Genomic DNA, 26,331 nt, shown 5'->3' on the forward strand with positions numbered 1-26,331 from the left:
TGAAACAGGTGACCAGAGTGAGCAATAAATCTGGTTCTTATAAATAAATAAATGCATGTTGCTAGACTCTACTTCTCATTTCTAACACATTATTACAAGAAGGGAAAGTAACCTGGAAATGAAAATCCTGATTTGCCATAAACCATACCTCAATGCTTTCTAAATCTGTTTACTGAGGCCACAAAGAGAATGCAAAATAACAAAGACACTTCACTGATTTAAAGGCCAAGAAACGGAGGCACAACCAATCACTATAATCTGCACTCTCAGGCTGGTGTCATTTTAATGGTTACTAGGAAGCTAGAGGCCAATTTTAACCAAAGCATACAGTAAAGGTAAAGATGAAGGTCTAGCATGACTACCACCTAAAGGTATGGAGGTTGATGAACTGCATGCAAAAGATAGATGAGTTATCACCTGTGGGAGTACTCTTCCCATTTTGTTAAGTATAGAGACTGCCAAGATGAGAGGCTACCAGGTAATAGGTCACAATGACCCTGAGGTTTCCCATTCTCTTGCTCAGGTGGGCAAAGGACATGGTAAAGAAACATTTGGGATGGTATTATATTTGAAATGAGGAGGTGCAAATGATGATTTTCATATTCAGAACTCCCAACAACCAAACCCAAATCACCTCAAATTGCAGGGGAGTATTGCAGCGACTAGCAGTAGTAAGAGATGTGACTGGTGAGAACATGAGGCTGTATCCATTTCGACACTCCTCTTCCGGGTGAGATGGGCCAGGTGTGGTCAGCTGGGGGCTCTTTGAGCCTGGATTGGGAGGGGGTGGTGTGACTGGAGAAAGAGGTCGCAGTAACTTGGTGACATTCTGCTCCATCAGATAGCGAGACTTCCATTTCTTTAATGGGCTCAACAAGTCTGTGAAATACAAGGCTTGGATGAGAGGTTTGAAATTACAGCCTAAAGGGATACTCGTAGTGAAGCCATTAATCTCTAGCCCACAATGGCTCATAACTCCACTTTTGCCTCACCCCACTGTTATTTCCTGCAATCAAACCAAAAGCCCAAAGGTTCTTTAATTGCCACACTTAAAAATGATTCTCAAAACTCGCTAACCTCCCAAAAACTCATCAGATGAATCTGACACTTTAATCCCTGGAGCTAATTTAATCTCTTGTAGTGGAAAACATAAATTTATATTTTTCACATTCTAAAAAAACCCTCAAATCTGTGTCTCTGTTAAAATCACTCTCTGTCGAATTGTTGGTTCACCAACTCAGTTTTAAGCTTTTATATATTTTTCCATTCTTTAGCAGCTCTTTACATAATATTCTGCTTCAGCAGAAGAGAGTTACACATGATTACCTGATCCTCACCGAGTACTTAGTTTTAGAGTGCTTCAAAGTGTGAAATCATTTTTATATAAACCTCATTTTCAAAAATTAGGCTGTACTCTTTTTCTGATTGGAATATCCTACTTTCTACGGTACACTTCTTAGTTCCACTCTGAAAGAAAGTTAACATTCTTTAAGTTTTAGTTACTACTCAGGGCAATACACCTATCTCACTTTCTTAAAGGAAAAATCTATTTTTATTCGTTCACAGTTTCAAGCTATTTATTTGTTTAGTACTTCTTACATGGAAACCACTGAACTAGGTATGTGGGGGAAAATGATTATCATATGTGCTTCATGTGAATTAGCAGGTTTAACCTGAGTAACTCTATAAATCCAGTACTAGTATTAGCATTCCTATTTTAAAGAAGAAGTAGGCAATCTGGTTCCCATCTACATTCTTAATCATTAGGTTAAATGATTAGGTTTCCTCCCAAGCTGTTGAGGAAAACTTTTGGGACAGCAGCACAGCTATGCTTCAGAACAATTCCCCTGGTAGCAATGGTTAGCAGGAGAATGAACACTGGGCAACTATTCGGAGTTAATGGAGGAGTTACACAGAAAGAGTTATGAAGCACTAAACTAGGGCAATAGAGGGTAAAACAGAGAAGAAATAAAAGCAAAAAATACTGGAGAAACATATTTTTCAAGTATCTAAAAAATTTAAAAAATTTTCCTAGAGTAGAAGTATGTTTGTATTTTCCTTCTGTTCCAGATACTATGTTTTTCTTTTCTCCTTCTGAAAAGTGCCTAGGTATAAACAAAACAAACATGTGATTCATAACTTAAATTTAGGTTTATATATTTCAAGAGTCTTCAACAGCAAATCTTTTAAAAGACCACTATACTGCTAGGTCCAACACTGTAACTACTAAAAGCAATTATGTAAGTTATAAAGTTCATTGTAGAAAAGTTATAAAGTTCAGATGAACTCTCCCATCTCCAAATCAACTTACAGGTTACTCATTTAAAATATATTTATTGAGTATTTATTATATTTAACGAAAGAGACCTAGCACTCATCCTTTATGAAGTTTACAGGCCAGTGGTAATGTGCCTACTTTTTTATATGAACAATACTATATTTACAAAATTTTCTTTTAAAGTTTCATTTTTCTCCTTTTTGTCATACACAGCTATCAAATTTTCTGATTAAATCTATCTTTTATGGTTTTGTACCTTTACTTAAGTAATTCCCAAGATATATAAACAAACATCCACATATTGAAACACATACTTAACTTGAAATCATATTCACAAATTAATGCACTGCTAATGTCCTGGGGTATTTTCATCTCAATCTCTTTTTTTTTTTCCAATCTCTTTCTTAACATGGCCTTACTGATTCTTTGTCTAAATCACACTGAATAAATAACCTGCTATCTTCACTCATAGTAAAAATCTTTCCATTACAGTGACAAAAACGTTACAATTATATTTTGATTTTATTAAGTCTTTTTTAGCTATACAAAGTTTATATTTGTATTTAGTCAAATGTATCAACTATTTCCTTTATTTTCTGCCTCAGACATGTCTTTGTCACCCCACCCCAAGACTATAAAAATGACCTATTTTCCCACTATCTCCATATTTAATTTTCGAATTTAACTCAGAATGTTCTAACCTTTTCACAGGGCAAATGGCTAGCATATTCTTGCAAATTATTTTGTAATTATAGAATAATCATATTTCTATACTGATTTGAAATATGACATTTATCCTACTAGATACTGAGTTTAGTTCTGAATGTTATTCTGTACACTTTTAGTAAAACTGTTTGGACAATTCCAGTTATTCTATTCTAGCTCTCCAAATTATTTTGCCTATTCTAGCATACTTGTTCATGTCAATGAACTGTAGAAATCGTTGGTCAACTATGCTGATACTTCCCCTTCCCAAGGCTGATTGGGGCTGTATTAAATTCATGGGTAATCTGTGGAGAATTCTCACTGAGCACTGTGGCATGATCTTTCACCTACTTATGCCTTCATTCATATTGCTCTTCATCATTATTATTAATATTTTGGCGGCTTATGGGGTTGAACCCAGGCCCTCGACAGTGAGAACGTGGGGTCCTAACCACTGGACCGCCAGAGAATCCATTATACCGCTTCATTACAGATTTGCCACATTTCTAAATTAGGTTTATTCTCCAGTGTTCTCTATTTTCCGTTACTACTGTTAAGTAGATGTATTTCTCCCTGTATATCAGTTAAATGTTATTGCTAACATGTAAGAAAATCATTCAGTATGGTACATATTTTTTATCTAGCTACCCTATTTACCTCTACTAGTTTTTCAGTTCTTTTGGCTTTTCTAAGTAGATAAGCATATTATTTGTACACAATGATAACCTATACATCCTCTTTACCAAAACTTTTATCTCATTGTTTTTTAGGTTTTTTTTTTTTATAATCAGCTTGGACAACAATTCTAAATGTTATTAAATAAGAATGGTAATACTGGGATAATCTGATAATCCATTTAGAAGGTTTAATCTATTTTTCAACATGAAGTATACCTGGCAACTGTTTTCAGATAGATGTAAAATAAGAAAATCATTCAGTATGTTATTTTATTAGATTTATCATTAAAATCACATTTACTATGCTATTACTCCCTCCTCTTCCATTTGGTTTGCTAATAAATTATTATATGAATAAAATTTCAAGTATTGAGCCTCCTTTACATTCCATGGAAAATTTTTATTTGGTCATAACAATAGTATTCTTACAGAGTCAACATTCAGATGACTGAAATTTTATTCAAAAGTAGTACTGTACTGTTTTTAGGAGATTAATTTGATAAAATAAATCAACAGTAAAAATTTTAATGCTACTGTATAGTATTTCATCAAAAGTATAGGCAATAGAAGGTAAACCACAAATTCTACCATTTCTTTATTCATTGAAACCCAGGTCACTTTTATTCAGTATTACTGGCAATTAATTAACAATTTCATGACTAAGACTGTGCAAAAGCCCACAGTCTACTTCTGTTTTTAAGTCCACACCTACTTCTCTACAATCTGCACAGTAAGTAGCTAGAAAAATTACTACTAGGTTTTTAAAAATGCATATGATAAATCTTCTCAAATTTCTAGTAGAGATATTATTTCCCTGTCATTTTTGCAAATCCTTTCTCCCAGTATTTTTGTCCTCTATCAGTTCAGAGAGCTAAAGATATAGAAACTTTAATTAAAAAAAGAAAACAAAGCCAAACAATGAATGTACACAGAATTTACTTTGGAAAAGATGTAATTCTTTCCCATCTCCCCCATAAGTAAAAATTATAGAATAGTTTACAGAATCTTTCACTTACATAAAGCCTGTTTCTGGCTATTCTGTTCCATATATACATCCATTATTGAATCTGTACTAATCTAATTACCAACTTACAGTGTCACATTAGAAGCTAGTTTTATACTGATAGGTAGGTACTTCTTCGTCATTACTTTTTCAATTTTTCTTAGTTACCTTCATGTTTATTTTTTATGATAAACTTCCAAGATAATTAAATCAAACCCCCAAACAAACTAGCCTGATGGAAACTGTATGAAGACAAGAAAAAAAAACACTCATTATATTTCCTCTTTCCATCAAGGAATATGGAAGTTCCCTTTATTTCCTCAAGACAAAAAAATATTCCTCAGTAATGCTTTGTTCTACATGTCTCCACCATTATTCCTAGGCAGTTTCTTCATTTTGTTGAGCTCAGCAATCAAAATTTTTCTTCATTTATTTTCTTGGTACATAAATGCTATTAATTTTTATATATCCAGCAGTTTATTTTTTCAATTATTTAGACTCCTAGGTATATATCCACATAATTTACAAATAATGAACATTATACTCGCCCTTGCCTGCAGAGTTGATACTGTTTATTTCTACACAACTTTAGCTTTAAGGAACTTCATGTATTCTAGTATACGATTAATTTCTATAAATTTTCCATAAATGTTCAACAAGAAATCTGTGTATAATAATGACAATAATAATTCCTATTGAGGGTCTGATACTGTACTTTATGTACATTACTCTCATATTAGCTCTACAAGGCAGATATTACTATACCCGTTTTCACAGATGAGCCTCAGAGATATTTTATAACTTGCCTGAGTTAGTAAAGGGTGTGTGTGTGTTAGTGGCTCAGTCATGTCCAACTCTATAACCCCACGGACTGTAGCCCACTAGGCTTCTCTGTCCATGGGATTCTCCAGGCAATAATACTGGAGTGGATCGTGGTTCCCTTTTCCAGAGGATCTTCCCAACCCAGGGATCGAACCCTGGTCTCCTGCACTGCAGGCAGTTCTTTACCATCTGAGCTACAGGGAAGTCAGCACTAGTAAAGGGTAGAGATGATCATTAAATTCAGGTCTGCTGGAGTCTTTCTACTGTATCAATCTGTCTCGCTTTCTTGATTAATATCTCCTTGGTCTTTCTGAGATAAGAAAAACAAAATTAAAAAAACCCCGAAACCAAAGCAACAAATAAAAATAACTCCTCAGGATTTATACTAGTAGCAATATACCAAGATGCTCATTTGAGTACTGCTTGGTTTCAATTAAATGTTTTCCAGTTTATGTTGTTGCTTAAGGGCAAGATGTATCCTTTGAATCTTTCTCAATGCTAGAGAAGAGAGAACTTTAATAAAGGTTGGTGACTAACAGTCTTAACTCCATTCCAACTAGGGCACATGATAATTGGAGGCACTTTCCTTATGAATCTTTGCCAGTCAAGACATGAATTGCTAATACAGCCTCCCTTTCCCAACCTCAAATACACACATACACAACACACAGACTACACATACATGTGTAGAAGATTCCAATTGTTATAGTCTCACTGTACTGTAAAAGCTGCCAATAAATTGATAAAATTGACAAAAATCTGTTACCAGCATTTCTTTATGTGAACCTGGTTCAAGTAAATCTTCCTAATCACTGGTGAAGAGAATAAAGTATTTTAAATATATGGTATCATTTATCTTCCAGATGTTCTACACAGGGATTTTATTATATTTTATTATATTGAGGTTATATATGTGATAACTTACAAGGTATCCAGTCTAAGGATAGAAAAATAAACTAAATCAATAACTTGAAAAAAACCCTATTTTTAGCAGCATTATTTTTTCCAAATATAATCTTACACAAAGTTTTAGTAAAAACCAGATATTACTAGTACATATCTCTTTATTTAATTCAAGTTCATATTTACTTAGGCAATGAACAAGAGGTTTCTATGAAAATTTGAAATATTACTATGTTAGGTACAGACTTGCATGACTTTTAGCAGTATATTTATTTTGGTATTTTGTTTTGATTGCATAATAATCACAAAATTGATTTAGAGATAAAGAAACAAATCACACAGAACTTTTCAATTAAAATAATACTGGCCAAGAGAAACTTGGTAATAAAACTATCCCCAAATAAATTGGTATCAAGTTCATGCACCTGTGCTTTTCAATTGCAATCAAGACCCCTGCAAGAGTTACAGCAAAACCAATGGACCAGATGACTTTTCATGACCCTCCAGTTTAAAAATTCATGAGGACTTTAAATTGGATTCAAGGTCATGTCTTTTAAAAAATCGACACTAATTGTGCAAGCTCTTTTGAAAACAACCAATTCACAGTAATTTCTCATTTACTTTACTCACCCCGTGCCCCTTCAACAAGTCCCACCCCACTCAATCACCTACAATTTTGATTCTTTCCTGAATAGTGCCCCACATCTTTTCTTATTTCCCCTCTTATAAATATGGATATAGAGCTCCTAAACTTACTACTTTAAATGTATCTAACCTTTTTAAAAACCATTTCTGCTGTTATCTGTACACTGTCTAGTTCCTTCTTTGCCGTCCTGGGAATACTGATCCCTGACTTGAGATCTCTCTCTTCCTCTGTAAAGACAGATGTAAAGTAACTATTTAGAGAACAATGCTATTTTTTTTGTATCATACTTTTTAAAGTATTCAGTGAAATGTTTAATGCAGAGCCAAAGCAATCACTGCTCACGTGTTCAGAAAGGTGTGCGATACGCACCTGCACTGTCTTTGCAGATACTAGAATTACTGTTCTCATTACTTTGGTATAGGTGCTGAGTTCTAGTCTCTTGGGGTACAGACGATGTTTGGGTCATCCCTTCTTCCAAGGCTTGCTTTATCCAGCGCTAAAATGGGAAAAGAACCAGGGAATTATCAACAATCATTTAAAACTATTTGGCTCACCTATTTATTTTAAATGCATCAACTGGGTCACTATATATCAACTGGTGATAGATATTAATTCAACACATTCATTCAGGTCCACAGCCAAAGTATTTTTTGTCTTGTGTTTCAGCATTTTAGGATATTGCCCCATCAATTCCTTCTATGAAGCATAACTGAGAAAGCCTGGATTACACATAATGAAGTCCCACTTAAAAAAAAAAAACAATAAAAATGATTACTATTTAACTCTTCATACTGCTTAGAATGGAATAAATGGGAAAAAGAGAAGGAAGAAATCTTAGCGTTTATATGAGACTCCGATGACACAGAATAAAGCTGACACATAAAGTAAGTGTGTAAAAAGAAGATAGATCTCTTAAGAGTTGTCTGTCCTGTGCTGGGGATATCTGAAGAAGTAATAGAAAAGTTTCACAGGAAAACTCTGGATGAGAATAAATAGCTCTTTACTACAAGTGCCAAAATGCTTCCAAAAAGACTACTCTCAATATCCTGTGAGTTTCCCTCCTTGTTAAGTAGTTTGGTTAAATTATGCATGAATAATTCAAATCATTACCAGAATCCTTCTGCAGAAATGAAAAAGGGAAAAAAGTCAAAAAGAGCTCTCTAATCAGTCACTTTTTTTTTGTAATGAATATTGGAACCTAAAATGATGGAAACAAACAGTTCAAAAAGGAAGCCTACAGAGATAAGGATAGTAAGATTATGCAACCTGTGGAAGAGAGAAAATTTCTTACCTGTAATTATGTTCTCTTAAGATACACTCACACAGTTGTAGGTTGCTCACCACTCTGTGGCTCTCCTGCCCTGACACAAGACAGATCGAATTTTGATAAACATCAATTTCTGAGTCAGACCATATCCCAAATAGGAAGAGTAAAGGTGATTGTAACTTACACCTTTAGAGAACCAATATTACAGGTAAGTAAATATTCTCTTTACCAAAGACAGCAATTCTAATAGGAACTTAGGAAATAATGTGAGGAAGCCAAGAAAACATTTACATCATGTCTATGGCATTGTGGTCTGCCAAATGAAAGCAAAAGTATAGACATGAAGAGATAGTGAATATCTAAAAAAGAGCGGTAACATCAACTGAATCACATTAGGATTTGATCAAGTCTCTGAAGCCAAAATAAGACCAAGAATGAACTTACTCTCCTACATACAGAATACTGATGTGAAGATGAACTGTCAGAACCATAACTCCCTACATAGAAGAGACCTCAGAGGTCACCTTGTCCAAAGCATTTCTTGTATAGATGGGAAAAAATTAGGCTCAGGAGACCAAAAATGAGTGAAAATTCTTTGTTATAATATAGATACCTTACTACAAGTTTTTCTTATCAGAGCAGATGACAGGACTCATTTGGGGTCACTGTGCTTTTCTCCAAGGTAAGTTAATTTCATGTATTTCCAGTGTCAAATAGGTGCACCCATAAAAGAATTCTCTGCATCTGATGACTACAAAGAGGGAAATTAAAACCAGGACGGGGCATTCTAAGTAATAAGATGCTGCTCTGGTTAGCTGATGGTCGAACACAGCAACTTGACCAACTCTTTCCTCCTCGCTCTACTATTATGTCTACACAGTATTTTAGGGCCCATAAAGAAGGAACATCAACAGTTATTTGTATCTAACAAGTTCGAATCACTCCTATGGATAATAAATTAACTTTAGACCCTTTTCCCCAAGTTCTAGCTACAGTTATTAAGGTCAAAAGAACATTTCTTCCTTCTCTGGAACTCCTGAACTCTATTGAAAGATTTTTAGGAAGCTCAGAGATGGGCAATAGAAATGTTTTAAAGGGTATCATTATGATGGGGAAAGGGAAAGAAATTAATTTGGGTTTTAGAGTCCAAAGACCTGGACTGAAACTTGGCTGCACCTTCCTAGATGTTTAAACTTTGGGCAAGTTACTTTCACTTCTGAGCCAAAGCTTTTGGATCTGTAAATTGAACCCAACGATCCCAAGCTCACAGGGTTATCATGAATGCTAAGTGAGACAGTGCATGTGAAGAAAGCTTGCAGCACAGTACTGGACAAACACTGTTCAGTGAGAACTAGTTCAAATGAATTTCAGACTATGTACAGAGTATACAGATTAATATCACTCCAGTGCACGCAATAAAATATCAACGCAAAGCATAGTGTTTCATTTTCAATCTAAATGGGAGACTGAATGCCCCACACGTATTATGCCTACAAGGTGAGTTCAGAGATTTAGAGAAAACAAGGAGAGATATTACTGAAAGGCATGTTAGCCATTCATGAATGCTTCCATTTCAAAATAACAAGTTAAGTAAAATTCAACAAGACATACTATAACATGCTAGTTAAGAGCTGTGAATTGATTTAATTTAGAAACTACAGTGACATCATAAAACATTTTGTCAAACACTCTAAAAATCTGGGTGCAAATATACACATGCAACTTTACACTCAAACTTATGAAGGTTTTATACCTCCTTTAATCAGATATGACAGAGTAAAAGCCTACCAGGAATACATGCTGTTTTAACTAATCCCATGGGGGGACGGCTGTTCTTATCTATCTGTTTAACTATATTCTTCTCTGAGTGATTTTTAGAAATTTACTACAATTTTATTATGGAAATCTTCTTAGGTTCTACACCATGTGAGTCTTTTCTAACCAGTCTAAGAAAATCTCCATCTCCATCTAGGATAAACCTGAGTTCAATTCTACATAGGACCCGATTTCATTAATTTTGTCCCATAAAAAGTTACATTCTTGTTTTGCAATATAATCTTGATACATTAACAGTAAATATTAAATTTGTGATTTAAACAATTTTCAAAGACTCAAGTAAGATACTTTGCTACGTGTCAACATACATAGCCTGAACTCTTCTTAAAGACTAATATGACACAAATAGATAAAAGTGTCTGAGCAGAGCCTGTATAAAAAAAGACTAAAGATGGTCAGATACATGTACAGACTATAACATGAGTATGAATTAAATGGGATTTCTAACTGTTGCCAGTGGAGAGACACAAAGATGAAATATACATATAAGTCTGAAACCATAACCAGGTAAAAAGGGCTCTAAGAAATAATTTTCTATCAGATTTGAAGTCATATTTCTACACATTTTGGATTTTCACAGAACTCTGCTACTTGGGAAAAAGTAAGATGGGAATAGAAGGATTACAACCTAGCATCAGAATAATAAAGGCAGCATTTCAAGAAGGCAGTCCATAATATTTACAATTCAGACTTCATTATTCTGTATTAATAATTATTAACCCTTCTTAAAGGATCAAAGAAAGAAAATTATCTGACTTGATAAGATACTTCAACAGTTAACATCCTAGGAAGTCTAGTACTATGTCCATCCAAAGACAGAACAAAAGGAAGAAGTTTATTTCATATATATGTTAAGCCATCTTTTGACTTGTTCCTCTGAACTAAACACAGCTTCTCTAATTGTTCAATACTACTCTGAAAATGTAGATTTGGGGCTATTACCCTTAAGGAGGGACTGAGCTAAAAGTAATGGTAAGATTAGTTTTACATGCCATACCAAAGTTAATGAAATCTGCCAATCATTACAGAATAAGGTTAATCATTGTTATTGTTGTTTAGTCGCTAAGTCGTGTCTGACTCTTTTGCGACCTCTCATGGACTGCAGCCTGCCAGACTCCTCTGCTCATGGGATTTCCTAGGCAAGAATATTTGGAGTGGGTTGCCATTTCCTTCTCCAGGGGATCTTCCTGACTCAAGTCTCCTGCAAAAGCAGGCAGATTCTTTACCACCAAGTCACCAGAGAAGCCAAGGTTAATCAATAATGGTCATTAAATGGCAAATATTTTTTTTTCCTTCTCAGATAATTTATAAGATCCAAGATAAATAACTTGGTATAGAATAAAGGATTCCCAGAGACCTAACCTTCACTTCCTTTAGTAAATTTCTTGTCTTATTCTCTTTTTAAAGATGTTGTCACTGTTTTGTTTTCTGACACCTGGAAGTTATGTTACTCCATTACACACAAACCCTTTTGGCCAAGATCTCATGATCAAATTTCTCTTTAGGAGTTGTTCTGCTTGGGAATTTCCCCTAAACAAATCAGTAAGTGACTCAAACACTCAGATTAAGATTAGGAAAAGACTTTCTTCAAGTGTGTGTTGCTCGCTCAGTGGTGGCGCCTTGGCTTCGTGTGCAGATCCCTGCTGCCCTCCTCCCCTCCATATCCCCCAACACTTGGCTTCATCTTTTATGCCCCTCCCCCCAAGAAACAGCATCTGCTCTTTGGGAAAAGAGAAAAGCTTTAAGTTTGAGGAGTCAGGGAAGACCTGCCTGGAGTTGGAGACTTCATCACATCAAATAATCTATATGCAGCATCCTCATGTACGTGATGCCAGTGGAGGAGGGCAATGGCAGACACTGAGGAAGGCAGCCTGAATCCAGATCTGAGGATAAGAGAAAAGGGTGTTCCAGGGAACAGACTCTACCTCAAAGGTACCAAATGAAAGGGTGTCCTATACTTCTAGAAACATGAAAATGACATTACAGATCTGAGGGCGTGATCTATTCTTGAGAGACACCTTTGGAAAACAGGCAGGGCTTCTAGGAATTAAGAAAGCATTCCAAAAATAAACCACCATCAAATACGACCGCCACTAGATCCAAAAACAATACTTAACTACAGAAGAGAAACCAGAAAGAGAGAGAGAGAAAACTTTATGGTAGGTTCCACAGTCACTCGGGAATAAACACGCATTTGATCAAGGAACAGGAATTCTGTCAGTTGTGACAGGACTTTCCTCTACTCTCAGTCAAATGGTATAAGTGACTGAGTTAATCCAAAACAAAATCTGATCATTCTTTAACTTGTGCGACAGTGCTCTAGAGTACCTGGGGCCCAATCTTACAGAATAGTCACAAATGGACATGTTAACCAGTATCACAAGAGCACACACAAAACACCCCTCTCTACCCAGTCACCAACTGCTAAGAAAACAGTGAACACAAAGACAATTTGCTAAGACAAACTGAGCACCAAAATGTAGTATACATCCCACCTTAGTCTCACTGACTCTTGATGCATCAGTATTTGTGGCTTAACAACTAACTCATGAAAAATTTATTTGGGCAGAGTGTGCTTATCTACAGAATGTGTTTGATATGTCACCATTACAGGCATCCTAGGTTAAAAGGAAAAGAAATCACGTAAACAAAGACATACCTTTTTACAGGAGCTGAATGTGCCATCAGGCAGAAGTGGCCTTCGACGCCTCTCAGGGATAAAGGGTGAGCCAAAGCGAATGTAGTGTTTGGGGGTGGTGCAAATTAACGGGGAATGGATAAGACCAGGTAACATGTTCAGGGTTGTTGCCAGTACAGTTGGGTCCGTGGTGATACGTAAAGGGCACTCAACAGGACATTCCTGCTTCTCGGCTTTGTCATTCAACCATTCTGTAACTAGATACTAAGTTAAAAAAAAGAGACTGTCAGTTGATGATATTGCAGATGTAAAGGCCAGAGGCAGCAGTGTAACTCACAAAGACAATCCTCATCTAGAAACTAGGACAGAGTTAGATAAAACAGCTGCAAAGATATGATTTGCATAATCAGAGCACAAGGGCATCTTAGCTCACCCTCTCCATGATCATTACGGGAGGAATGATTTCAGCTATCAGTAATTTAAGCTCTGTCTAAAAACTATGGGAACAAAAGTAAGGTAGTATCATGGACTCAGCATTTTATCTCAAATCTAATAATTCATAGACCGCTTTTTGTCCCCTGAGGATTACAGACCCTTTTACTTTACAAAGGAACAACTTTTGCCAGACTACACTTAGGAAGATGGATTTGTAACTTACCTTTTTGGTTTTGGGGTATTTAGTTGCAGCACGGTTGACATGGGATCCAGTAACTGATACCACGGTTGGGTCAGACCCTGTTAATTGCCTGTTTTCTCCTGAACTGTCTACATTTCCAGCTTCAGTAGGAGTTACTGAGCTGTTATTTCCCCCTTCTTCCAAGGCAGCTTGTGACAACTCTGCCTGCTGTGCAATGGCCTGCTTTTGACGCTTTAGTCTTTGGGCTGAACTGGTCCGGTACCGAGAAATTCGACTCTTCGGTCGGGGCCTAGAAGGCTTTGCTGGAGGTGGTTTGGGGACTGGTTTTTCTGCAGCAACATCCTATAACAACAGCAAAGTTAACTGCTTACTAGAAATGTCAGCAAATATTTTATCCAGCTTTCTATTCACTTTAAGCACTCTGAATGTTCATGGTGAAAAAAGTGAGCATTAACAAACATTAATTTCAAATGTAATCCTTATAAAATGTATACATTTAAACCAGCCAGAAAAGCTACAGGAAGATGTCTATTACTTCTTTTTCCAAAAAGTATTTATAAAATTGGTCAAAAGTCAGCTGAAAGTAGCCATCAAATTTTAGGTTCTTAGCAAGGAAGGTAAATCCTCCTCTGTTTTTCCCTCAGATACTGAGGTTTTAGCTTAAGGCTTACAATTTGTGGCTAAGATAGGAAAAGGAAGAGTTAACTCTGAGGATCTTATGAAAGGTCAGGTACATAACTATACTACAGAGAAGGCCAAAGAGAAACCACAAATTCTTTATGAATTCACCACCAACAATTTATCTGACAGAAATTGTAGACAGTTCCATTCTAGTCTGAGAGTATCTATTTGTTCAAATTCTGTTTCCCTGAATTCCACAATTCAGCTTAGTGATAAGCAAATCAGCTTATTTATTGCAAAATAAGGCAAAGCTGAAAATGCTGATTCTAGCCATTCCAAAAGATAGGTAATTGATATTAGCAAGTGTTATCTAAGGCCTGGAGTCTTTTCATCTTACTCCTGCTTGGGAAGACCGCCGGGTGTTCACTCCAACACTCTGTGGGTTGCTTGTGATGGCAATATTTGAAGCAGGGTTGCTAACTTCAGGTTCTGGGGCTTCAGTTTTTGTTTCCTCTCCCAAAGGAGTCTCTGAGGTGGTGGCAGCAATCTCTATGTCAGAACTGCTTTGTTCCAAAGGCTGATCCCGCCGCTTCTTTCTTTTCTCTAAGTTTTCAAAAGCATGCATGATGGCTTCAACCTTCCTATCTTCCCGGGTCTAGAAAGCAATGACATTAGCATAGAAGGAAGCCTCTACCAGGAGAAGACAACAGCTTTTCACAAGTATTATTAATGCAAACTGATAGACATTTATTTCAAAAGAGGTCAGCTATTTTGAAACTTTTTAATACAAAAGAAAAATAGCCATCAAAACTAATTTTTCTCTGCATTTTCATAGTTAAAAAAAAAAATCAGGCAGATTTTCTTCAACAGCTTCTCAAGGACAAAAATAAACATGACTGATTGCAGCCATAAAGCAGAACTTCTGAATCCATTATGACTGTAGGTTTTGTTGGTTTTTCAAATGTCAAGTCACACAAATGTAGGAAATTACTAAGTTAACCCAAACAAAGATATTTTGTTACCACTGGCAGTTTTTTTGAAACCAGATTGTCAGTAAGAAACCTCCTAAAACCATCAACAGATAATAGTCACTAGAGAACTATGTGTCTGTTTAAAAAATTAAAAAAAAAATCTACTTTATAGAAAAAGCCCAAATTGTGACCTAAAGGTGATGGTATAGTAACTTATTGAAGAAATGAAATGATATAAACTCTGAAGGGGCTCACATGCCATAGGTAGCAGGAATCAGCAGGAACAAAAAGATGTTAGAAGGTACCCACCCTCCTGCTATGAGCTGAGTTCTCCTGGTCATCTGCAATCTCTTCTTTCTCCTCTTCTGCTTTTTCTTCTGGATTGTCTATTTCCTTTAAGACAGAGGCAATATTCAGATGTATTCTTAAACTCCAGGAAAAAATCAACCCCTGGTTTTCCCCTGGGAGCTTAAAACTCTCTAGAAACAATTTCCAGTGCTTTAGTGTTACTTATATGGGGGTCACATGGTAAACACAGATGATAAACACAATTCACTGCACTGAAACCTGCTAAGTATCCAAAAGGATGCTCCTGACATTGTTTAAAAAAAAAAAAAAAAAAAGACAAAACCAGAATGAATGAATGAATGCATACCCACCTTGATATGAAGGGTATTAAGTGTTAACATAGAATCCCTACATAAAACAACATGTGGCAACCTGGGATCCTCTTCATATGAAGAGGATCAATACCATAGCAACATCTTCTGACCAGGGAAGATTACCTCATGGTCACTGGATACAGTTACTTTCTCTGGAACTTGCTCTGGTTGCTGGTTGTTATCCTCTTCAGGGGCCTCATTCTGCTGCTCCATCTCTAGCTCTTTCCGTCGTGCTTTTCTACGTCTTGTCTCTGCTCCGATGGTAGGCAGGCTTGGAGGAGGTGGGAGCGGTGGTTCTGCAGCATTGGGATTCCTTTTTTGTATAGGGCAATTCCGGTTCCCCTTGTGACATGCACAGTCCACTTTATAATTACTGCTCCAAAGAAACAACCAAAAGTGCCTGTCTCAGTACCCTTGAAAATCAGTTATATTATCTATTCATTATCTTGAAATCTTAGTATAGTAATTTCCTTTGGTATTATCTTTGAACAAGTTAAATAGAGTCATTGAGAGAGTCCTATAAATATTTTCAATATTCTGTGTTTCTCTATATGACCCAAACTCACTCAGTGGACAGGAAACCAAGTCCCCACTAAATTCAATTCTCCCAATTGTCTTTATGCTATTTAAAGGCAGTGAATCCATGACAGGGTCTAAAGTAGTCATACTTATCTTGTGTCTACCTTCACCGTGTCCTCACTCTTACCTACTGATTCCCTACTTATTATTAATACCTTTTCTTCATGTACCTGTGCTGGACATCAATTTGCTACATATACCCTTATTGCCTAAAAGGACCAAGGAAGAAGCAGCAGTCATTTTACAAAACCCATCACATAATCATCTATGACTTGCTATCTGTTTTTCTGCATTGTCATATATAGTTGGATTATAGTGGATGATGTGAGTGGATGAGGTGAATCTTTAGATTCTTATTCTGTATGATAGTTGGTACAACAGCTGTGTGTGTAACAATAGATAACTACTGTAATTTCTACGAGTGTTACATACATACTCTTTTTGTTATTCTTGCTACATAGAGGCAAAGGCCAAAACACCCTTGGTTAGAAGACTGGTAAGCAGTATCACACTATGTCCCTGTCTCTCTAAAAACAGAACAAGACACCCTCATTCTGTCTTTCCCTCCACAATTTTTAGGCAGAAAATGGATTACTCATGAAAACAAAAGGTTAAAAAAAAAGAAAAAGGAAACGGCAAGGCACAAAAGCAGACTGAACAGAAAGAACAGCTTAAAGTGTAAGACAACGCCACTCATGTTAGGAAAGACTGTGGAGATCTTACCAGTTACTGTACTCATAATCAAATGCTATGGTGACCTCAGCATCCTTGGTGATAGCAGACACAGCATAGATACAGAGATGAATCATCCCATCTGCAATCATGTGTCGCACCTGTGTGAACAAGGCTAATGATTATGATTTATCAAAAACAACAGAAACTTTCCGTAAGAGGAAAAAAAACCTCTATTACTGAAATAATATTTCCTCACTTAGTTACGGTAGTCTGTTATTCCATTTGATACTATCATACAGTAATTGCTTGAAAATTTATGATATTTCTTGAAATAAACAAAGAAATTTTCAGATGTTAGCACTCAGAGTAAGAACACTGACGTACATCTTGAAGCTGTTTTCAGCTGTACCAGAAAATTAACATTCTTAGTCTATAAGAAAAGCTCTGTGGATTTTCTTGCTGCATTTGATGTGGCTGCACTCATGCACCAAATAATCAACTTTAGAAACGTCTACAATCATTCCTTCAACCTGATTACCTAAAATCTAAAAAATGAAACCACACACCTTAGTTTTGGCCCAATGATACATCTTTTGTATGGCTATTCTTTAATATAACCTCACTGACTTCCTATCCAGCCTAGCTCTTTCTCTTTAGCAAATGCCAACTTGCTTTTTCGCATTTTTGCCTTCTCTAAAGAAAATCCACTCCTTGACCTCATCCTGTCAGAATAAATAAACCATTACTTTCGATTTTCATCTCTTACAATGAAAGATTATAACCACTATCTACAGACCTTAATCTGGATGAAGTTTTCAGACTGTTTCTTCAGTTGACTTATCCTTTTGGTGGTTACATTCAAAGAGAAGTTGCTACAGAAATCTTACCTCTGCATTTGGTGTACATGATCTTCTGATGAACCGAGCATCATTACCGAAAGTACGCGCGTCCACACACATCTCCACACCATTGAACTTTGAGTAGAAGAGCACAAAGGGGTATGGTCTAGGAATATAATTAAAACTCCTGTAATTCTCAACAGAAGTAAAAAGGCCACCCCACGATTTCAAATATGAAGCATATGATGGCAGAAGAGGTAGCAATCCTCTGCAACGCCTCAACTTAGAAAACATCACATGCTTGTCTGCTTCTGATTAAAGAATAAGCACAAAGCAAGGAATGTTTTGCTTAGAAAGGAGTCATCACCACTTCATAGATTAAACAACTTGCAGATTTATTTGCACTTCTCTACAAATAGCAGAGAGGCGTGAGTTTTCCTGCAAGAGCATCCTACCCACAAGGATGGCTTTTACAGCTATGCTGCTCAGTGAGACCCACTTTAGCCCTTAATACTTTATGAATGACGTCTTACTTTTTGAAGAAATGCCCATTGACTTCAAATTGCTGCCGTAACATGACTTTGCCTCGATACTCTATTATAAGAGTGTCCAAAGCCAAATCTCTTGCAGCCCTCAGGATCTTCCGGTGCTTCTGAACACGAGTGACTCTTCCCAATTGTAGCTGAATAAAATCAGAGTATTAACGTTAGATGATATCAACAGGAGCTAAGTAGACATTTAAATTATTTCTTAATTGCAGGAAAGGCACTACTAATACTTTTAGGCTTTATGTGTCTATGTTATTTAGCTCAATGATGAGACATTTTAAAATTTGATAAAGTCTTAGTATTTCTAGGAAATAGGTTCTGTATAGTGAACTTACCACCCCCTTAACCCCAAAGAAAAGAAAAAAAAAAAAAAATCTCAGAAAAATATGACTAACATTTTAGTGGCTCTATGTATAATGTAAGAGCTTAGCTTTCCATTATTCTTAATAATTCTTACCGAGGCTGTATAAATTTCCCATATCCTAATTTATCTATTTTTAATTAATAAAGATATATATTTTAAAGTATGCATCTGAACAGTTTTCAAGTGATCAAAACTTGCTTTTGGTTAAAGATGCTCCTCAACAGATGGCTAATTTGTTACCCTAAAGCCTTATACATTTGAAAGATAGGCTAATTTCAAAAATATGTCCTTTTTCTGAGTTCTTAAAATCTCAACTAATTAGGAGTCTTGAACCCTTTGATCCTTACCTGCATTTGGGACCCAATAACTGTATTATTACAGGCCAATTCAGTCTTATTAATAGTGTCTAAAATAGCAGGTTTGCCCACAAATTCCTTGTTAGAGTGTAGATGTTGTTCAAGGGCGTTCTGTACATCTGCACTGTACTGATTAGTGAAGGCTTCTTCATACTGATCAGTCCATAGTCTTATCCGATTTTCCCATCCCTCAGTTGTATTCTCATCTAAATTCTGTGCCTCAGAAGGAGAATTCTGTAGAGAACAAAGGTCAAGTAGATTAGGAGAGTCCATAAAAGGGACAGGATGGGACGGGAAGGGGTGGGGTGGGGGACTGCCAGGCTAAACATTCAGAGAAAATTAGTTTTCACTTGGCAGTTGGTGTGGCATAAGAGCAATGGCCTGGGAAGTCAGGATCTGGCTTCTCTCATGGTTTTATTACCAGTAAGCTGGGAGGTTCAGTTTCCTCATTTATAAAGTGAGAAATCAATCTGGACTGCAATTACATCCCATCACTATGATTTTATGACCATCTTTAAGTCATAAAAATCAAATTTATCAGAAGAATGACATCAAGTTTGTAAGAAAATCTTCATAAAAATGAACAATAGTGATACTTCAAAATACCCACATTGCTTAAGTTTTCAATACTTATCACACATCAGTGTGCCATTTCACATTGGTAGTTTTACTACTATCCAGGAGTATGTTTTTGCATGGATTATACAATTAATATATGTTCACTTAAAAGCTACATGTTACCCAAATAAATATTTAACTCAATCTTGCCTCCCACAGAAAAAGCTATCATTCAGTATATCTTTCTAGCACGCTATTTATGACATTGCAAAACAGCCACACAACGAAGAGGTACGGTGGGGGAGTGGCATGGGTAGATGCAGTGTAGGAAATGCTTATAATCTGCTACACTTCACTCAGAAAACCAGAAAACCACTGCCCTCTATGACAGTACAGTACTGAGGAAACATTATCACATCTTGGCAACATCTTCCTAAATACTTTTATTTGTGCTTTTGCTGTACAGAAGTCTGATATATGTTCTTCCCTATGGTGTTCAGGACTTAAGGTGCTATCAGAAAACAAAACAAACACTGATAGTGATGATTTCACACTAGTGATGACTAGAAGGAAAAGACACTAATACCAAAGCTACTTATAAATCCATGTCGACTTTAAACTTGCAAAAACAGGTATACAAAAATTAAATATGGTTTCCATGGACGAGAGAGAAAACACTTACACCCATTGTAACAATTGCTTTCTTTCATTTCTATGTCACTAGTTTTGATCGACTACTGTCTACCATCCTTCCTCCAAGGAACAGGAAAATGGAAGGAAAAATTTAATACCACTGTTTTCCACATTACTCACTAGATTCCAAAAGGATGAACAATAAACAAAAGGATCTAACAAACACCTAAGGCCAACACGCTGAGAATAGAATACTGCCTGCTTGAGGTGGACAGTAGCAGCTGAGCAAAAGAAAAAGTACAAAACTGAAGACTTTAAGGGAGCTTATAAGACTGGGGGAGAAGGCAATGGCACCCCTCTCCAGTACTCTTGCCTGGAAAATCTCATGGATGGAGGAGCCTGGTAGGCTACAGTCCATGGGGTCTGCTAAGAGTCGGACATGACTGAAGCGACTTAGCAGCAGCAGCGTAAGACTGGGGATTAGGGGTGCCCCAATAGAATTCCCAGGTTTAAGCATCCAGTAGTGATCACTAAACTTCTGACTTGTTAAACAATGTATCCTGGAAGCCTGTGCCATAGTTTTAGCTATTGTTCACTAACACAACTCTTGTCTAGTCTGCTATCCTGTTCTTCTGAGTACTGGAGACGCCATCTCAGTGGGTTTAGAGCAACGGTTCTCAACCAGTGGGGATTTTGCCACCAAGAAGACTTTTGGTAATACCTGAAGTTATTTTTGATTAACATGTGGCTTTGTTGGCACTTAGTAAATGCTTAGGGATGATGCTACACAGCCTACTGTAATGCAAAAGACAGCTCTGATCCCTTTAAGGAATTATTTAGTTCAAAAGTTGTTGGCTCAAACAGTGTCAAGGTTAAAAAGCCCTGGTTTAGACTAGTTTCCAGTAGGGAAATTCAACTTTGAGGTTAAAAAGCCAAATGATAAGATTCTTCTCATTCTTATGCTATGGTTCCCACTCAGATCTTTGGTAAGGTTCTTACTAACAATTAATTCTGAGTACAGAATTTATAACTCAGAATTATGAAATGAGAATCAAAATAAACCAGTAATTTTTAATTATTTAAATTTTAACATGCTTATGGAGCTATCTGTCAACATCTCAAAAACTGCAAGCAATATTTGGGGTTAATATGTAGTTTTCTGGGAGAGCCAATCAATAGCTTTCAAAAAGTTTCAAACTTCTAGAGGCAAGTTACAATAGCTGATAAAAGAGAAAAGGGTTTAACACCTGGGATCAGGGTTATGTCTGCCCCATAAATCTATTTAAGGTCCCCTCTAAGCAAAGGTCTCCTTACAGGAGAAAGATCCAGCAAAGAAACAGTAACTGTGTTCCAAGACATCCCAGGATTCTGGTGGTCTTGGGCTCCAAGTCCTCTCCCATCTTTTATACAGATATTTAGAAGTCTGTTTATGGGTATATGCAAGGTGAGGCCTTCTAATTTTATACATAGTGCTACCTGTGATCTTTTTAAATGAGTCAATTTGGTGTTCCACATATAAATGTGTATTATATCTATATTTCCTAAGAAAGCTTATCCTCACTATAAGAGTTTAATGTTTACCCTATAATGGTCAATAAAAAATATTCTGCTTTTATATCATTTACACATCCAGACATAAGAATACTTACAGAACTAAACTAGACCTTAATTCTAATGAAATACTTTGAAGCCGTAAGTAATGGTTTGGGAGGTATGCTGTCCTTCTACATCAACAAATAGGTAAGGGAAGATATCAGACAGTATATTCAAATTTCCTTTGGGCAAACTCTTCATCAGCTGAAAGTTCCTTTAAATACTGCACATAATTTCTCTATTATCCAACCACTATCTGAAATCATGTCTCAAACTTTTACTTGATAACTAAAGAAAAGAAGTGCACTAACATCACCTGAGTCTTCTATACCAAGTAGATATGCCAGGAGAAAATAGTTCAAAAGTAAGTAATTCCAATAAGAATAATTCTTATCAACACTACTACTTTCCTACTGATGAAATTTATCCTTCCAAATGGTGATTAAAGTGTACATGATGCTAGAGTGAGTGCACAAGAGATCCCCTATCACCAGAAAAACCTTCACTCCTGAGATGGAGGCCAATCAGAACGATGGAAAACATCAACCTCATTTTGTTTGGCAAAATGTCACTTACCCCATACCCCAAGAAAAGCAGCTAATGAAAAACCAGTAAATGAAGCCTGATTACAGAAAGGAAAAAATATTTTAGAAAATGGCCAAGAAAATCCACTTTGGAGAAAGGCTCTATGAAATCTGAATGGCAACAATTAAAAACTAACAAAAAGCAGAGTCCAAGATTCCCAAACCATCAATGTCAGGAAAGAAGCTGACCAAAATGCAAGATCACAGTGAAGTAAAACACAGCATCAGAGAAGAAGACCCCTTACCTTCATCCGCAAGGACTTCCGGGATCCCTCTCGAAATGCCTATCCCAAAGAGGAAAACAAGTAGAACAAAACAAAACTTGGTACCAAGAATGACAGTTATACCTATCTGAGACTAAACTAAGGCAAGAACTAGTGTCCTAGTCTGTCCCCTTTATTCTAGGTAACAAATACAATGGAATTCCCCACACTATTATCAAGAATAGGGGTGGCATAAGGCCAGTGAACTCTGAGGCTAATACCAATACTTTCCACTGTGAAATTAGGTAATTATCAGGGAAGAGCATGCATCACTTAAATCCTATATGCACCCTTGACACTAAAAGAAAAAGTATATAAAAATATTAAGTAAGGCTACAGATTTACCAGTTTGAAATTAAGAAGGAAATAAAGACCAATCCCCTTAACAAGGGGTGGGCAAGTCACCTAGAAGCAACAAAGTTGCTGTGATGGGGAAGAAAGAACACAAAACAGAAGAGGTTTCTTCTGGAGACTTTTTAGTTGAGAATACAGGAAAGTGACCACAACACTGAGTAAGCCTAGACCGTTCAAGAGACGTTTCCTGAATTTTTTGAAACAAGGAAAAAAACAATCAACCAACAACATGAAGTGGGCATGTACCAGCACAAGAATTTCAGACTGGGTTTTGGGACTGAGGAGGCAGGAGATACTTTAAGGACGGTGGAAGTCTAGACTGGAGGCAGCTGTACACACGGGCTTGTGCCAGGTGGGGCTGGGATCTCACACCTGGGATGTGGGGTTGGAGTAAAAGAAACTGACTGCCAGGTGTGATGGTATGGAGTGGCGGAAAGAGGTTGATCTGTATGTTTGTAGCACAGATTAGCTGATTTTCGCAAACAGAGCAGAAGTGGCCCATCAAACATCTGGATCAAATTTCTTAAAAGAATTTTGGTGTATTCTTCATACAGCATTTGGGCTATTTCAGACATATTTCTATTTAAGATACTTTTACCCTCCATACCTTGATTTTCTTCGTCTTTGGTGCTGCACGACCCTTTTCTGGACTCTTCTTCCGCTTCTTGGGTTTGGTTCTTCTGACAGTTAAGGTGATGCTTGTAGGTGTGTGCTGTGTTGCTGTATACAACACAGTGGAAGGAGAAAGCTCCTCATCCCAGCTTTCTGTTGCACTGCTATCCCCACCTGAAAAAAGGTCAGTTCACAGTTCACAGTGCATAAAAATCCTAAGTACATTAAAAAGCAGCTCATTCCTTTAGATCTAGCCCATACTCAGTAAATCATTACTTCTATTAACTCTATTAGAACATAAATACCACAATCCATATGAAAACAAAATTCTATCTGTATCTTTCTCACTAAGCATACAAACTCTATATGTACTTGCTCCCTTGAATTCGGTCCCCAAGCTCCCTTGCCTCGATGTGTAACACAGAAAAGGATCTGTTCTTAGGTGTGTGTGTGTGCACTCACAGGGAATATTTTGATTAGTATAGGCCTCAACTGTTGATTCTGGATACAATTAATTCATAACAGAATTACAACGGTTTTTGAGAAGACTTCAATGACTTTCCATGAAAAGAGCTGGGGACCATGGGAACTTTCAAGAGGGGTTCTTAGGATGAATACTAAAACCAAAAAATAATATGGGTCAAAACATGGGCCTAAACCCATCTTCAGCTCACCTGATATGTTGTCCTGCTTCCGCCGATGAAGTCTAATAACCTTCCCCCTGCTCATTCCCCTAAAGAGGGAAAACAAACTTAAAGTAGTCCTTCCAACAGCACGCACAGCATCATCGCACACAAGGGAGAAGTGTCTCTGCATATACTACCCCCTTCCTCCCACCTACCAAATGTTTCCAGGACATTAAATTTCATATCAAATTCAATAGCTTTAAGATCAATCTCTCATTCCTTGTTGTCAGCAATTCTCACCTAGTGCAGAGAATTCGAGCCAAGGAGCACTAAGGAATCATCTACATTAACAAACACAAGAAAGAATACTTTGAGCTTTTCCCTACTAATAAGAAACCCTATTCCCAGTAACCCAGGGTTGGATTTAGATGGAACACGATCTTACCTGCACTTGTCACAGTTGAGAAGGAAGCCATCCTGAGAAAGACCACAAGGACACCAGGAAGGAACAGTCTCTCCTTCAGAGTTCGGGCTGTCTCCACAGCGTTCCTCTACGGGCGACGGCAGGCCATTCAGGTCAGAACGAGGGATGATCGTCTGGACAGGGGGAGAAGCAGGAGGTGTCGGAGGAGGAGGGGCTCCGTAATTATGATCCTGAAAATAAGATTTTTTAAATCAACAGTGTCCAAACACTGGCCCCTCTCTCCCCTAAAGTATGGTACATATGGAAAGAAAGAAGAAAGTAGTACCCTTTCGTTTTTTGGCTTCAACCAGGAAAGTGATAAAACAAAATGCCAAGGTCAACTGGGACATAAAAACAAGAACAATGATGCAGGGCTAGACGTCCGCTGGAGGCAGGGAAGTGCAAAAGGGGCAACTTCGTCATGCTGCATATAAACATTTCAAGAAAGTCACAATGTATAAGAATGGATTACACTCCAGGAAGATCACTGCTCTGGAGAGAAATAAATGCATACTCACAGCATAAGGCAGTCCTCGACACCCATGCCTCTGAGTGGTCCCATAATTATGAGTGGAATACACGCTCTTCTCATTAACTGCTGGACTAGCCTCCACAGATTCAGGGCTGCACAAAGGCGAAAAGCAACGCATGATAGCATAACACCTAATCTTTCCTTAAACTAAGACTTAACTTCCCATTCTAACCCCTCCTCTTTCCACAACCACCAGCCACTAGAGCAAGAGAAAGAACTCAGTGAAACAATCTGATCAACATAACTAAGCCTATAAATAACAGTAGGAGTGTTATTAAATGTGGATTTGTGTGTAACATGAAGCCAGTATAGGCAGATGTCTCAAAGCAGGCACCTGGGATGCAAGGTGTCCCTAATGACAAACACAAACGTACCAGCTGAGCAAGGAGTTTCCCCTAGAGAAGCCACTCTGGGCTGGTTTAGACTCAGAACTATTCTTCTTAATTGGATCTCTTAATACTTCCATGAAACCTCACATGACATTTGCAGTGAGTGAGATGATGAAAGTGCCTTCTGCACTGCCCCAGGGACCAGGCCCTCTTCCATTCACTACCAAGACAGGATACCCTGAAGAAAGTACAGGTAAAAACAATGGCATCTTATATTTATCATACCTCTCATCTTGATGAACCCCCAAACACCTTCCACATATTAAGAATAATAATTTCTCATCCACCAATGACATGCAAGCATATCAAGGACACAATTATTTAACAGCTGCATGGTAATACCACAGAACTTCAAACTAATCAAAACCGCACTCAGTTGATTCTAGTGACAATAACAACAGTAGTACTAACTACCATTCTGAATTGTCTATTGTTTCCTAGGAGATTTATAGTATTAATTTGTTTACTCTGCCAACTACTAAACATGGTAAAGAGCATCCCATTTTTACAGAATGTGAAATTGAGGTGGTGAGATTGTATAACTTTACCAAGGTCACACAGTCAATGTGTGACTCCAAAGTCTGTGCTCTTTCCACTACACCTTACTAGTTTGGAAACCAGGGTAACTTTCTTCCTTTAAAGAAAATCATGTAAGATCTTAAGTAACCAGGCTTATTGAGAAGCTTGGTCGAGTATC

At 37.1% G+C, this 26,331-nt stretch overlaps 1 protein-coding gene across 16 annotated transcripts in view; it reads right to left on the reverse strand.

The window, feature by feature from the left end:
* SETD5 (SET domain containing 5) overlaps positions 1-26,331 on the reverse strand; it is a 78,542-nt gene that overhangs the window by 12,495 nt on the left and 39,716 nt on the right. For 5 of the 16 annotated variants that reach the window (XM_061128020.1, XM_061128017.1, XM_061128019.1 and 2 more), the window contains 17 exons: positions 25,620-25,812; positions 25,232-25,337; positions 24,696-24,904; positions 24,299-24,357; positions 23,620-23,798; positions 22,641-22,679; positions 19,019-19,261; positions 18,293-18,441; positions 17,808-17,925; positions 16,969-17,078; positions 15,790-16,042; positions 15,314-15,397; positions 14,431-14,688; positions 13,434-13,754; positions 12,797-13,039; positions 7,404-7,530; positions 635-879 (listed from right to left, as the gene is read on the reverse strand). In XM_061128020.1, coding sequence (XP_060984003.1) covers positions 635-879; positions 7,404-7,530; positions 12,797-13,039; positions 13,434-13,754; positions 14,431-14,688; positions 15,314-15,397; positions 15,790-16,042; positions 16,969-17,078; positions 17,808-17,925; positions 18,293-18,441; positions 19,019-19,261; positions 22,641-22,679; positions 23,620-23,798; positions 24,299-24,357; positions 24,696-24,904; positions 25,232-25,337; positions 25,620-25,711 — 2,835 coding nt within the window. In that variant the 5' untranslated portion in view covers positions 25,712-25,812. Of the gene's footprint in view, positions 1-634; positions 880-7,403; positions 7,531-12,796; positions 13,040-13,433; positions 13,755-14,430; positions 14,689-15,313; positions 15,398-15,789; positions 16,043-16,968; positions 17,079-17,807; positions 17,926-18,292; positions 18,442-19,018; positions 19,262-22,640; positions 22,680-23,619; positions 23,799-24,298; positions 24,358-24,550; positions 24,592-24,695; positions 24,905-24,999; positions 25,212-25,231; positions 25,338-25,619; positions 25,813-26,331 lie in introns of those variants that run through there. The other 11 variants (XM_061128022.1, XM_061128027.1, XM_061128026.1 and 8 more) reach the window with 10 other exon arrangements.

The sequence above is a fragment of the Dama dama genome, chromosome 24 (assembly GCF_033118175.1).
Source record: "Dama dama isolate Ldn47 chromosome 24, ASM3311817v1, whole genome shotgun sequence".
Classification (NCBI taxonomy): domain Eukaryota; kingdom Metazoa; phylum Chordata; class Mammalia; order Artiodactyla; family Cervidae; genus Dama; species Dama dama.